The sequence below is a fragment of the Sander lucioperca genome, chromosome 9, assembly GCF_008315115.2.
Source record: "Sander lucioperca isolate FBNREF2018 chromosome 9, SLUC_FBN_1.2, whole genome shotgun sequence".
NCBI classification, from domain to species: domain Eukaryota; kingdom Metazoa; phylum Chordata; class Actinopteri; order Perciformes; family Percidae; genus Sander; species Sander lucioperca.
In genome coordinates this window covers 40,154,095-40,166,400 of record NC_050181.1, presented here as the reverse complement: position 1 = coordinate 40,166,400, position 12,306 = coordinate 40,154,095, and the positions used below count along the sequence as shown (strand labels likewise).

Sequence of the window (12,306 nt, the reverse complement as noted above, 5' to 3'; positions counted from 1 at the left end):
TCACTTACCGCCTAATTAGGCCTCTCCTCAGGACTGTGTGAGCGTACAGACACCTTCCTCACTCTCCTCTTCCACATGTCAGTTTATACATTTATTTAGCACTACTATGGTATAATATTTATTCTATTCACCCATCTCTACTCATCATCATACCATCATATGCCTGCTTTTAGTAAATCGTAGCACTGAAGTGTTTTGAACTGGATTTTCCAGAGCACTTTGTAACTTTGTATCCTTAAAGGTGTTATTTAAATAAAGATTATTGTTATTATTATTATGTATGGTCACACAATTCTCTGCATAGCTCCACCCAACTAAAACACCCTGTGTGAGTGTGTGGGACATTTAAATATCTGTAAGAAACCAAATCTAGCATCCATTCTGCACTCATTATGCAGACTGACACCTTTCCAGTATTTTATATTAATGTTTTAGCTGGTTATGGTATCTTATTTAACTTATTTATATAAAGTGGGGTTGTTTAATCCATTACAATTAATTGCATTTATAAGATTAGTATATATTTGTGTAAAATGTAGACTAAAGTCAGATGTAGTGAAGTAAAAAGTACAGTATTTTGCACTGAAAGCAGCATTATGAAATTATTCTATTTTTTACCTAAAGTATCTTTTGCTGTGTCTGCTTTTCTGTTCACTTGTGGTGTCTGCCCTAATTGAACTATGTTTTTAAACAAACTTGAGATCACAGTTTTCTAAGTGCAAAGATTGCATCTTAAACTCTACAAAGTGGAAAACAATTGATGGCAATTTTCGTGGTATACCTGCAAACCTAAGATAATATATATGTATGCATGATATGAACATCACAACAAGCACTTTTCTTTACAAGGGATAAACAGGAGATCAGCCCTGCCTAGTGGCTGCAAGCATGCTCTATAAATCACAAGGGTAAATGGTCTGTATTTAAGGTTTAACCACTCCCCATTAGAGAGCCATGTATGGCTGTCAGCGTGGTGTTTATTGGGAACATTAAGCTATTTATAAAAAAAAAAAAACACATTGCTGTTACAGTGTGAGTCTGTTTATCCTCCTCTGCACCTGGCAGCATCTTGACTCCTATAATTTCTACCTTTGAACTGAAAAGACTTCTTTAAGTTTTAACTGTTTTTCAATTAACTGATCGAAAAAACATAAATTGGAAGGCTGTCATGAGGATGAAGAAAACGGAAAATGGGGGAGAGAAATGAGAAGTAAAGGAAGATGTGAGATGGACAGCAGATAGAGGGAAGATGGAGAAAAACAGAGGAAGAAGAAGGTGAATGATGGATGGATGTGTGTCTGTGTGTCCGTGTGAGCAGGGAGAGAGGTATACAGAGAAAGAGAGAGAGAGGTGTGTGAGGGCGCCATTAAAGCCTTGTACTATAAATCTCTGACAGTGCGTGTGTGTGTGGAGATAACAGAGGGATGTCTCTCTCCATTCTGGCTCTGTCAGAATGATGTATGCATCCCTTTCTTCCTCGCTGTGAAATATTACAGGGGGCCCTGTGTGTGTGATCTCAGCCAGCATGTGGCTGACATGTTTGGTAATTCCTCACCTCTTATCAGCGCTCACATGAGGTATTGTAGATGGGAGACTTGTGGTCGCATGGGAAAAGAGGCAAAATGACCCAGAAACACACTCACACACATACACATACACATACAGATGACCAGAAAACAAACAAAAACAAAAGAAAGTCAGGGACATGGGAGAAACAGGCAACAGATGACAGTGACAGCTTTCTTGATCAATGGCTACGAGCTTGACAGGTGTGATTGATCACATAATGGCGAGCACATTTCAACGCTCTGCTCTTCATTTAGCTGACAGCATTTTCTTTATGGCACCTTGTGTTATGGTATCATAATCATGCCAGTAACGCTGGAGCGCCCGAGGAATAAATCTTTATAATCTCCCCCTCCTCCCTCCGCCCAAAAAGAGGTGCGGCTGAGCTGGATGCCGCTGCTTGGGCCTCTCTGTCGCCTTCAAGCTGTTTCAGCTGCATCATGGACAGAGAGAAAGACATGGAGGAGGAGGGAGAGAGAAAGGATGAAAAATGTCTTCCTCTTCAGGTGTCATCTTGCCATCTCACCTATAAGAGGTGAGTGATGGTTTCAAATCTTAACAGACTCAAAATGAATGCCAATGTTCCTCCTTATCTGCTGAATATGTAATTAGGCAAGCGTTTGCTAACATGATTAACAACTTTATAAGGTAATCATTTGTCAATGTTTTCAGCCTGTTCTGTTGTCCCCACGTGACATAAAACACCCATCTCTACACTGGGTGTGGTGTCTCCCTGGCAACATAAACAAACAATATTCTTATACAGTATTAAAGGGTAAAGAAACCCCCCTGAAAATCTTATTTTTCACTGACCTCTAGTGGTTTAACTTAACTCATCTTGTTGCAGCAAGTGTACTCGAGGGCATTGGGTGCATTGTTGGGCATGGTTACAGGTGCAACAGTACAAAATGAAGCTCAAGGTGAGCGGCTCCCGGTCTCTCCGGCCATCTTGGCAGTGCCTGACGGCGCCTAAATCCTAATGGCTAAGATAATCCAAAAATGGGCAAAGAGGTGGAGCGAGAATGGAGCTGAGGTGGGCCGAATGAAGCCTACAGTCTATGCTAGCCTCCTGTGACGGCAAACCCATCTTTTGTACCAGGCTGTAAACATGTTAATTCTGCTGTAAAGAGCATTTTAACAAGGGGCTCTACGGGGATTGACTCGCTTTTGGAGTCAACATCAAGTGGCCACTCAATGAACTGCAGTTTTTGGCATTTCCGTGTTGGCTTCATTATTCAGCCCCGGAGGTTGATGCTTGGAAATAACCAGTATTCTTTTGGTAGATAATAATGTGTTCATGTAGGACTTCGTCACTTTTAGTGATAGTAAGACGTTGATTCAGAAAAAAATGGGTTTTAAGGCCTTTAAGGCTGTGTGTGGGACAGAGAGAGAGACACATAGAGGTACAGTGGAGGAGAACACATTCTCACATTTTTTTCTCAGAATTCTCTTTAAATGTATAAATCAGCCTTGTGGATCTCTGTTAGATCTGGTTTATGAAGCATACACCCTCGGGCTCTCTTGCACTTTCAGATAGTATGAATATGTGTGTGTCTTTTTATGGTTAATAGCTTTTTACTATGATCGTTTTTAATGCTGCTTTACTGTGTAACTCTACAGTACAAAGCATCTTGGCCTGGACATCCGATTGCCTCTTGTTGCAGGAGTTTTCTGCTTTTTGCACAATCATCATTACATATTATTAGATTTTTTTCCCCCCATCATCTGATCACAAGACGTAATTTTTGGAGCCTATGTAGGCTCTTTCATAGAAATATCTTCTTCTATGGATGGACGGCCAGCAGAAACGACAGAGGCAGAAAATGAAGCGTGGAAAAAGGCCGGATACTGTGAAAAGTGGGAGGCAGATGGATGGAGCGGAAGGAAGGGGTGGAAGGCAAAACCCCCTGAAATGGGTGATGATTGAGGGAGAGACAGAGATGAAGGGAGGTAAGAAAATGAAGAAATACAGAGTTGATGAGTGAGGAAATGATGAATGGGCTGGAAGTGAGACAGATGGGTCAGCTCCATCAGTGAGCTGTGTGGCAGAGAAATGGAAAGAGTAAGTGAAATTGTGATGATGATGACACACACACACATACACACACACACACACACACACACACACACACAAACACACACACACACACACACACACACACACACACACACACACACACACACACACACACACACACACACACACATAATATGCCCAAAGGATGGAATCATTAGATTTCTCATGAAAAGCAAAGCATGGGTAATAATATAAATATTAGCAGTAAAACCCCTTGGCTTATGTTACGAAGACATAAACAAGTGAGTGATTTAATAAAGCAAATACAATAAAGTGATGTGTCACTTTAGCATGTGTTTCTAGCACGCAATGTAAAATGAATGAAGGGAAGAGGACATGATGAATAGGGATATAAAACATTTGATTCGGCACGAAAACATTTTGAAAACAAAAAAAGCAATGGTACTGTACAAGACTCTGTACATAAACGATTATAGACTTCAATGCTAGCAGCTCACCAGCCGTTATCATGAGCTACATAGTGTTAATTAGTGGGATTTAGAGGTTAATTTGGACAGAGCTACGCTAGCTGTTTCCCCCTGCTTTCAGTCTTTATGCTACACTAAGCTAACCGTCTCTTGGGTTACCATTTACCGTACGGACACAAGAGTATCAATCTTCTCATCTAACCCTCGCAAATATGTGAATTTCCCAAAATGTTGAACTATTTGTTTTTGTGTTGAACTGAACAGGAGGGGTTTTATTCCTGGAGGAGGTCAGAGAGATAGGTGGGGGCTAGATGGGTATACAGGAAGTTGGGTTCATTTATGTCACATAAGAGGTAGTTAGTGTGTGCGTGTGTGCGTGCGTGCGTGCGTGCGTGCGTGTGTATGTGTTGGTTTTTACACCAGGATAAATAAACCAGCCTCTGTTTTGATGAAGCTAATAATAATCCTAGTAAATGAAATGAAAAATAAAGGAATGTTATTGACAAAGACATATGACAGGCCTTATCTGTAAATTACATTGAATTCACACAATAGTCACACAGTTTTGTATTTCAAACACAGATTTTAAACAGTGGCATTCAGGAGCCTTTTGTAACCTAGATCTGTGTTATTTTGATCTGTGACGTGCAGTTACATCACACACTTTAATTAGCCTTACTTGGCCCTCGTACTGGGAAAGTTGAATTTTATCCAACAAATAAATCAATACTTGTAACACCTCACTTGTCCTGTTATGTAGTCTTTGTGACGTCAGCACCTGGCATTTGGTAACCCTCTCTTTCTGTTATACAAGGTACACACACACACACACACACACACACACACACACACACACACACACACACACACACACACACACACACGCACAACCATAATGGAGCAATTATCCTCTCCAGCTCCGATCTGCTCTTCTGATTGTAATTTGCATTTATTATTAGCTTTCAGCCTGCCAAAGGCTGTGAGGCGTGAGGATGGATCGTCATACACCGTATCACACTGATAGACCTGCACAGATGCCTTATAAACACGTGTGCCTGAGGACACAGTAACATGAGCATCAATGTGCCACGCACAAAGTTATGGTGAATGGGATCCACACACCCACATACATGCACCACAGATTAAGTCATTATGACAGCATGATGTTGCTTCGTTGTGATAATGCTGATCCCTGTTAATGATGGGAACACTATGTTCAGTGGTGTTCCATCAAAGAAATACATGCTTCACATTCCACATTGTGATGTCCTACAGGACTGTCATGAGTCTTCCTGTCCCTTTTCCTCCTCTGTGTTCTCTTTTGCAGTCAAGGCGGCCTCAGGGCTCATCATATGGAAATTTGTGAGAAGCAGAGTCTCTCAAGGCACATACAGTACATACAACCCGCCAGCACACTAATAGATGTGCATGCTGGTGCCAGTCTACGGCTGGTGCTCACAGACACACACACAAACACAAACACACACACACACACACACACACAGGCTCACACATGCACACAAAGAGAATGTGCAGAGGATTACTGAAGTGTGAAATGATTCTGTTATCATGTCGTCTGTGTAGAATATATTTTCCCATCAACCGTCTATGGCAGGTGTGCCTTATGAGCTGCTGGTGCTGTGTGTGTGTGTGTGTGTGTGTGTGTGTGTGTGTGTGTGTGTGTGTGTGTGTGTGTGTGTGTGTGTGTGTGTGTGTGTGTGTGTGCATTTTGTGGCTCTCTCCTTCTGTCTATTGTTGGGGAGGAGGACTTTGGGTGGGGTGGGGGGGTCTCCATAAAAACAAGGTGACAGTGTCAGAGCTGCTTTTGCAGCTCACGTTCCACCTTGGTGTTTGGTATTTGACATTTGCTAAATTGCTGTAAAATCTGATCTTACATGACTGGTTAAGTCTGGAAACAAGGTTCAGATGAAGGCATAAGTTAGCTCATCTACTCATTACATCCATTTTTGCATATTAAAAAAATCTAGACAGGCTCTTAAAAGCCTTGGGAAAAAAGCTTCTTACTATGAATACTGGGGTCCTACATGAAGACAGGAACAGTTTGAGTTATTTTACATGAGACATTTGGGGGGCTTATTTGGGAAAATGTGATGGTGCGTACAATATTTTCATGCACCAATCAGAGTTTAGCTAAATGTTTATCAAGATATGATCATAGTTGTTAGTTGTTTGCTCATGTTGCCAGCTTTGTCGATTAAATCTGATTGAACCACACTGACACAGTCCTGATAAAGGAAAATGAATGGGTTTTTGACTGTGCAATTCTTCATAAATTTGCAACTTCCCCCCTAAAACTTTAACTCAACTAGTATGCAACTAATTGTTGTATTGTTGTAATAACACAATAACAAAAAATACATCTGTGCCCCTTTTTCCTCTTCAATAGCTTTCAGTTTGGAAAAGTCATCTCGTTCCATATTGTCTGAGCTTTTTCCAACTTTTCATCGAAGCTCAATGACGTGTACATTAATTGAAATATTCAAATTCAAGACTCTATATTTTCATGGCTGCAACATTTGCATTCTAGACTTCTTGTGCATCCATTTTTGTTAACACATTTCCTCCAACATAATTAGTGTCTTTAGAAACTGGGCTCTCCACTAGCATTTAAAATAAAGTTCTGTGGGTTTAAATAAAAAATGTCTCGCTGCACAGCACGAGTTGTGGCTCAGTAAGACTTACAGGGTAAAAATTAACCATACCTCAGTCCGTGTTGAATGGAAAAGATATCCGGCACAATATGTAGGTTCTTACCACATTTTGCAAGTACGGTATTAAAGCTCAAACTCTGTGTGCTTATTCCTGCTTACATGAAAGGTGTCCTGCATATTTGTCTATATTGTGTACCTCTTTACATTTTGCACCTGTGATGCTGCAAGAAAATGAATGTGTATTTAATTTGGCCGGGGAAAGCACAACAACTTTACATTAGCAACATTTATTGAATGCAACATGTTGACAACAAATTGCCCAACTTCAAGGGCCAATCCATGACATTCTATGAGAAACTGACTTTAGTTGTGGCTAGTGGATGTGTTCATGTCCATTTCTTCTTCAAGGCAACTCTGTACAGTATAAGACTGATTGCCTCCTCACCACTTTTTACACTCATGACAAAACACTCAGTCTACACAGAAGCATGCACATGTACACACTCAATAAAACACACATGCACACGGTTCAGTGGCATGTCGCTGTGCATGAGAGGAATCCCTAGGGAGAGCTCAGTCCGAGCAACTTCACTGCACCGCTTAATTGGTGTGTGTGTGTGTGTGTGTGTGTGTGTGTGTGTGTGTGTGTGTGTGTGTGTGCGTGCGTGCGTGCAGGCATGCACATTTAACTCACTTGCATTTAACAGCCCAAACTAGTATATTATTATATGCTAAAAAGGTGTGTGATACAGAAATAAATAGACCAAAATATCCATAAGAGATTATGATTGATAGTGTTTTGTGCTCATTGCAACAGAGTTGCGCGCAGTCATAGAGGTGTTGGTTAAAAGTTCTCCAGACGAGGCACATCTGCATTCCCTGAACAAAGGAAACTCTGAGGCACAGATGGTTTAGCTTAAGCTAAAGATAAGATAGTTAAGATATAAGACAGTTAAGGTCACAGTGGCCTCGAGAAAAGTACAACAACAAGTAGAATCAAAAACAGAATGTACCGCTCGTGTGAGCAGATGAAGAAGCAACACAGCACAGTGGCCTCCACCCTGGCGTGTGTTGTGAGAAGATAACTGTCCCTGTGCTGGAGAAGAAGACAACGCTCCAGAGCGAGGAGGGGTATAAGAGTTTAGGGAAAGGATAGAACGGGGTTCACTTAGCGGAAGAGATGGGTGGACCGGCTCCGACTATTTGTCTGTTGCTAGGGAAACTTAGTCTCTGCTTTGTGATCCCACAGATCTGTGTCTGTAACTCTCACGCTTGACTAATTAAAACTTACTCGTCCGAAATAGTACTATCGTCTCATTGATTCTTGTGTATGATCGGTGTAAAACCAATTTAAGAATATGTGGGAAAGAATACTTGGAGTCAGGATTTTGGTACCCTTTTTAGGTACACACAGAGGATTTAACACTAACCTTACCTTTCTCTAAACAGTGGTTCAAATTCTGGCAGAAAATTAACAAACCTGTCAGTCATGTGCTAATTTGTGCTCTGTGGGAACTCTGAGTCTTCAACCTGTCAGTCTAACAGTTTATATCTTCCTAAAATTACTTGACAACCATGAAACAGTACAGCCAAATGCTGAGGGGACCTGAACCTATTAATCACACACACAATATCCCCATCCTCACATTCTCTCACTCACGCACGCACACACACACACACACACACACACACACACACACACACACACACATACATTCAAGACTGAGGGCAGCGCTTTCGATGTATGCACAGCTAATGTAGCAGTAACAGCTACTTATTGGATGAAATATGGCTGACATGGAGGGTGGACGGAAACAACAGGCTATGTGTAAGAGGGGCCTGGGAGAGAAGCCTTCAAAATAACTTATTTCTGAGCTTAAATAGTGTAAATATGACTTTTTCTGCATTCAATGCATTTTTGGTGTCTTTTTTATTTCACACATTTCAGTTTCACAAAGCAGCCAAAACAACTTGCACTTATGTTGCAAACTGAAGGAATTCTAAAAACATGTACAGTATGACAACACTTTTTATAACACCTGTAGACTAATTCGAAGAACAACCCATACAATGAACAGAAACGCATAAGTCCTATTTAAAATGAAAAACAACTAGGTACAGTACTACATCACTGCTTCTCCATACTCCAAAATTCATGGCACAAAATGAATCTATCTCTGGCCTGCATTGTGTTTCCAGTCAATCGCAAAATGTCCGCCAGCACTTGAAGGCAGCATTGACTCGGAGTAGCTCGGTTACTATGTTTACTTCGCTGTTGCGGTGCAACGACTGTCTATCCCACTTATAGAAAGTAGCTAGTTAGCTAAATTAACCTTAAAACGAGAAAAACCTAGACATTACAGGACAGTTTTAGAATAATTAGTACTTTAAGTTGCAGTCGCTTTATCTTCCTCAATGAGCAGGTGAGCAACTGGTGGCTTAACGTTACCAACATTAACTAGTTACGCTAATGAATGATTACAATGTAGTATGCAACTTTAGCTAACGTTATCTGCTAATTTAAGCTAGCACTTAACTAGCTAGCTAGCTACCCTTGGTAAATGAACAATATGATAGTTAACGACGTAGTAATTTACTTCAGTAGGCCTACTTCGAATGTTGCTTCAGCAGCTGTCATAGACTAAATTAAATACTTAAATACAAAAAAGTAGACCTAAACGCCTGAAAAATTACTAAAGCATAACGTTACTGTACAATATAAGGTCACTATATAAACCTTAAAGCCATGTAGAAACGTTAGGATTTTATAATCCATGCTATTTAATTCACAAACAATAATATGATTTCACTGCTGCAATTTGATGTCCAGTTTAGAGTGTTTGGGGAAATCCTCCACCAGTTCACAGAAACAGGTGAGCCCTAAAGAATAAACTCAATTGTGTTCTGTTTTATTACAACACTCTAGTTTTCTATCAATCATATGCTTTTTTTATGGATTACATTGCTGATGTTGATGTTCATGCTTGTGCATTGCTACTCTGCATGTCCCAATAAACATTGTATGAATATTACAATCATTTTTGACCTCTCGACCTGGACGTAGTTGACAGCAGACGTCCCCTCTGCTAATGCTGAGACAAACAAACCCAGTGGTAAGAAGTAATTCCCATTTCACATCGGTGTACAAACATCACTTTCAGACTTATTTCCTTTTGTAAAGACTGAAATGAGACATACGATTTCACGTGAGTTCCACTTGCGCTTATCCTGCTCACCAGCCTTTTATGGCAATCTTATATTCTTATTATGTTCTAGACCAAGTTTGGGAAAAGACAGTCATCAGGGACATTAAACCTTGGTATGAAAAGTCCCATCTTAGCAAGTATACATTTCTGTCATAACACACCATGCTCATCCAGTATTTTTATTTTTTTCATTTACTTTTTGCATCCAGCAGGAGTCTTCCTGCCCGGGCACCGCCTCGTTCTGTGAAGGTGGGTATCCTGAGATAGACTACACAAAGACTGGATTGACGGAAACATGTTTTGCTTCACTACTGTAATTACATTTTTTTTTCTTTCTTAAGGTTTCTTGCCAGGAGACTCAAAAGTTTGGGTTTCCAAGTGGGGATGTGCTGGATGAAGACGGTATGTGGTGTTGGACTTTCTGAGATTGATGGAAAATTCATCTCATCAGTACTTTTTTACATAATGTTTAATGTTTAACAATTGCTCAATCGAAGGTAGCATAAAAAGACCAGACTGCAATGCAACTCCCAGATATGTTAACTAGAGCTTCATAATGAATAAAAAATGTAATTTGCTCTTTTTCATTGCAATTGCTGTTGATCACTCGGCACGAGCATATGCATAAATGTGTACATGCTTGCTTGTTAATTTTGTAATGTAATGTAAAGTAAAGTAATTCTGGGAAATGTAGTAAGTCACAAGCAAAGCCTCTAACTGTGACAGAATAAGAAGAGACAGGCTGCGTACACCAAAAGTAAACTTTGCTGTCTGTGTCATTTTTCCTCATCATGTCTCTAGACTGTTACAGTAAGTTTAATGTTTTGTTGACAACATAATATCAACGAACAGTTTCAGCTTGTTATGTTCACACGATTCACATTAAATACTACTATCTATTGTGCCCAAAACAATATTTAAAATCCATGCAGGGGTTTACTGGCTAATTTGAATGTCTTGGATGTCTATGATTCTCCTGTAGAGTGCTCACCAAAGGAATCCATCAGCATAACACCAAGGTCTGTACTGAATTCACATAGTAAGTGATCAGACTAATGAAATATCACCACACACAGTTTTAAATCCTAAATGTGATTTTTAGGGTTGATAAACACACACAGTCGACTGCAGTGCCTGATGAAGAGCTGAAAATGAAAGACCTGAGGAAGCCCCCAGACTCAATACTTATAGGTACGTTTATTGTAGAACAAAATGCAAAATAAGAAATGTAGCAAGAAAGAAACTGATGATAGTGTTAATGGTTGTCAGGAGGATCAACACATTCTCCTCCACCAGCTGAGCCTTTCCCCACACATGGGCCAAATGGAGAGGAAGAACAGACCGAAGAAGAGGATGTTGGGGATGAGGAACGAAAGGCACCAGTGGAGCTGATAATGGAGGTGAAGTGACTGATCACCATCAATGATTCTACACTTCATTCTCTGCTGAGAGGATAGGCTAAACTAGTAACTTTTTGTTTTATTTCAGATGCCAAAAATCATTTTAATCCTTGGGTTTTAGTCAAAGATATATTTTTACTAAACTTGGATATACTCAGTTGAGAGAAAATGAAATTGAAACCCAATTTAAAATGTGTGGTTTCAGTTCCTCAGAGCTGTGATGGACAGAGACTTCCAGCTGGCCAGCAAACTGTGTCAGATGAGTATGTATCCTGCATCCATCAAGTCTATGTCTGTCAGTCAATAAATCTGCCACCGGTGAAGCCAGCCAATGATGCCTCTTCTCTCCTCGGTCCAGTTCTCATCTATGAACCAGACAATCCTGAGGCCTCTGAGTTTCTCCCGCTGATCCAGAAGAAGCTGTTGGAGGGTGAGAGTTCCTCCGTTTATACAAACACTTATGCTCCATATTCCAGAACACACCATGAGTTTGTGTCTTGCCTTTTTCATTAGAGCAAGAGGCAGAGCAGAACACTGAGGAGGAGGAAGAAGAAGAAGAAGTAGATGAAGATAATGATGACTCGGATAACTCTGGGAGTGATGAGGAGTCATCTCAGAGCTCAAACTGCTCCTCTTCAGCTTGCTCCTCCTCCTCACCATCAGATGATGATGATGATGATGATGAAGAAAAGCAAGTAGACAGACACAAGCCGTGTCCTACTTCTCACATTTCTCGCTAAATCTATTGTACCAATACAACAGAGGCAATGTTAGGCACTGTCACCAGATATCTCTGCTAATAGCATCTTGGAATCAAATTCACCTGCAAATAAAATATTTATTGTGGACAAAGCTGAGGCCCCTGTATGCTGAAAACAAACTTGTAAACATGCCATTAATAACAGCTGTGTCTGATTGCAGTTTTCTAATTCTAAGCCCTCATCATTTATAACTACA

General features: G+C 40.4%; 1 protein-coding gene across 4 annotated transcripts; it reads left to right on the top strand.

The window, feature by feature from the left end:
• The first annotated feature begins 8,962 nt into the window (after positions 1 to 8,962).
• Positions 8,963 to 12,188, top strand: erich2 (glutamate-rich 2). 4 transcript variants are annotated; one of them, XM_036005655.1, is made up of 12 exons: positions 8,963 to 9,166; positions 9,574 to 9,616; positions 9,808 to 9,856; positions 10,026 to 10,062; positions 10,159 to 10,198; positions 10,291 to 10,351; positions 10,932 to 10,968; positions 11,052 to 11,140; positions 11,219 to 11,349; positions 11,555 to 11,612; positions 11,708 to 11,779; positions 11,863 to 12,188. In XM_036005655.1, exons 1-12 carry the CDS (start codon positions 9,159 to 9,161, stop codon positions 12,087 to 12,089), a joined length of 852 nt encoding a protein of 283 aa, XP_035861548.1. In that variant the 5' UTR covers positions 8,963 to 9,158; the 3' UTR covers positions 12,090 to 12,188. The 4 variants fall into 4 exon arrangements, with proteins under 4 accessions (XP_035861548.1, XP_031162775.1, XP_031162773.1 ...); XM_031306915.2 differs by having other exon boundaries at positions 10,020 to 10,062; positions 10,162 to 10,198; XM_031306913.2 differs by having other exon boundaries at positions 10,020 to 10,062.
• Positions 12,189 to 12,306: the final 118 nt, after the last annotated feature.

Excerpts from the sequence above, each read along its gene's own strand:
- erich2 (XM_031306913.2), top strand. Across the intron at positions 10,063-10,158 it reads ATCAGGGACATTAAACCTTG|CAGGAGTCTTCCTGCCCGGG; the intron begins GTATGAAAAGTC and ends TTTTGCATCCAG. Across the intron at positions 11,613-11,707 it reads CAGCAAACTGTGTCAGATGA|TTCTCATCTATGAACCAGAC; the intron begins GTATGTATCCTG and ends TCCTCGGTCCAG.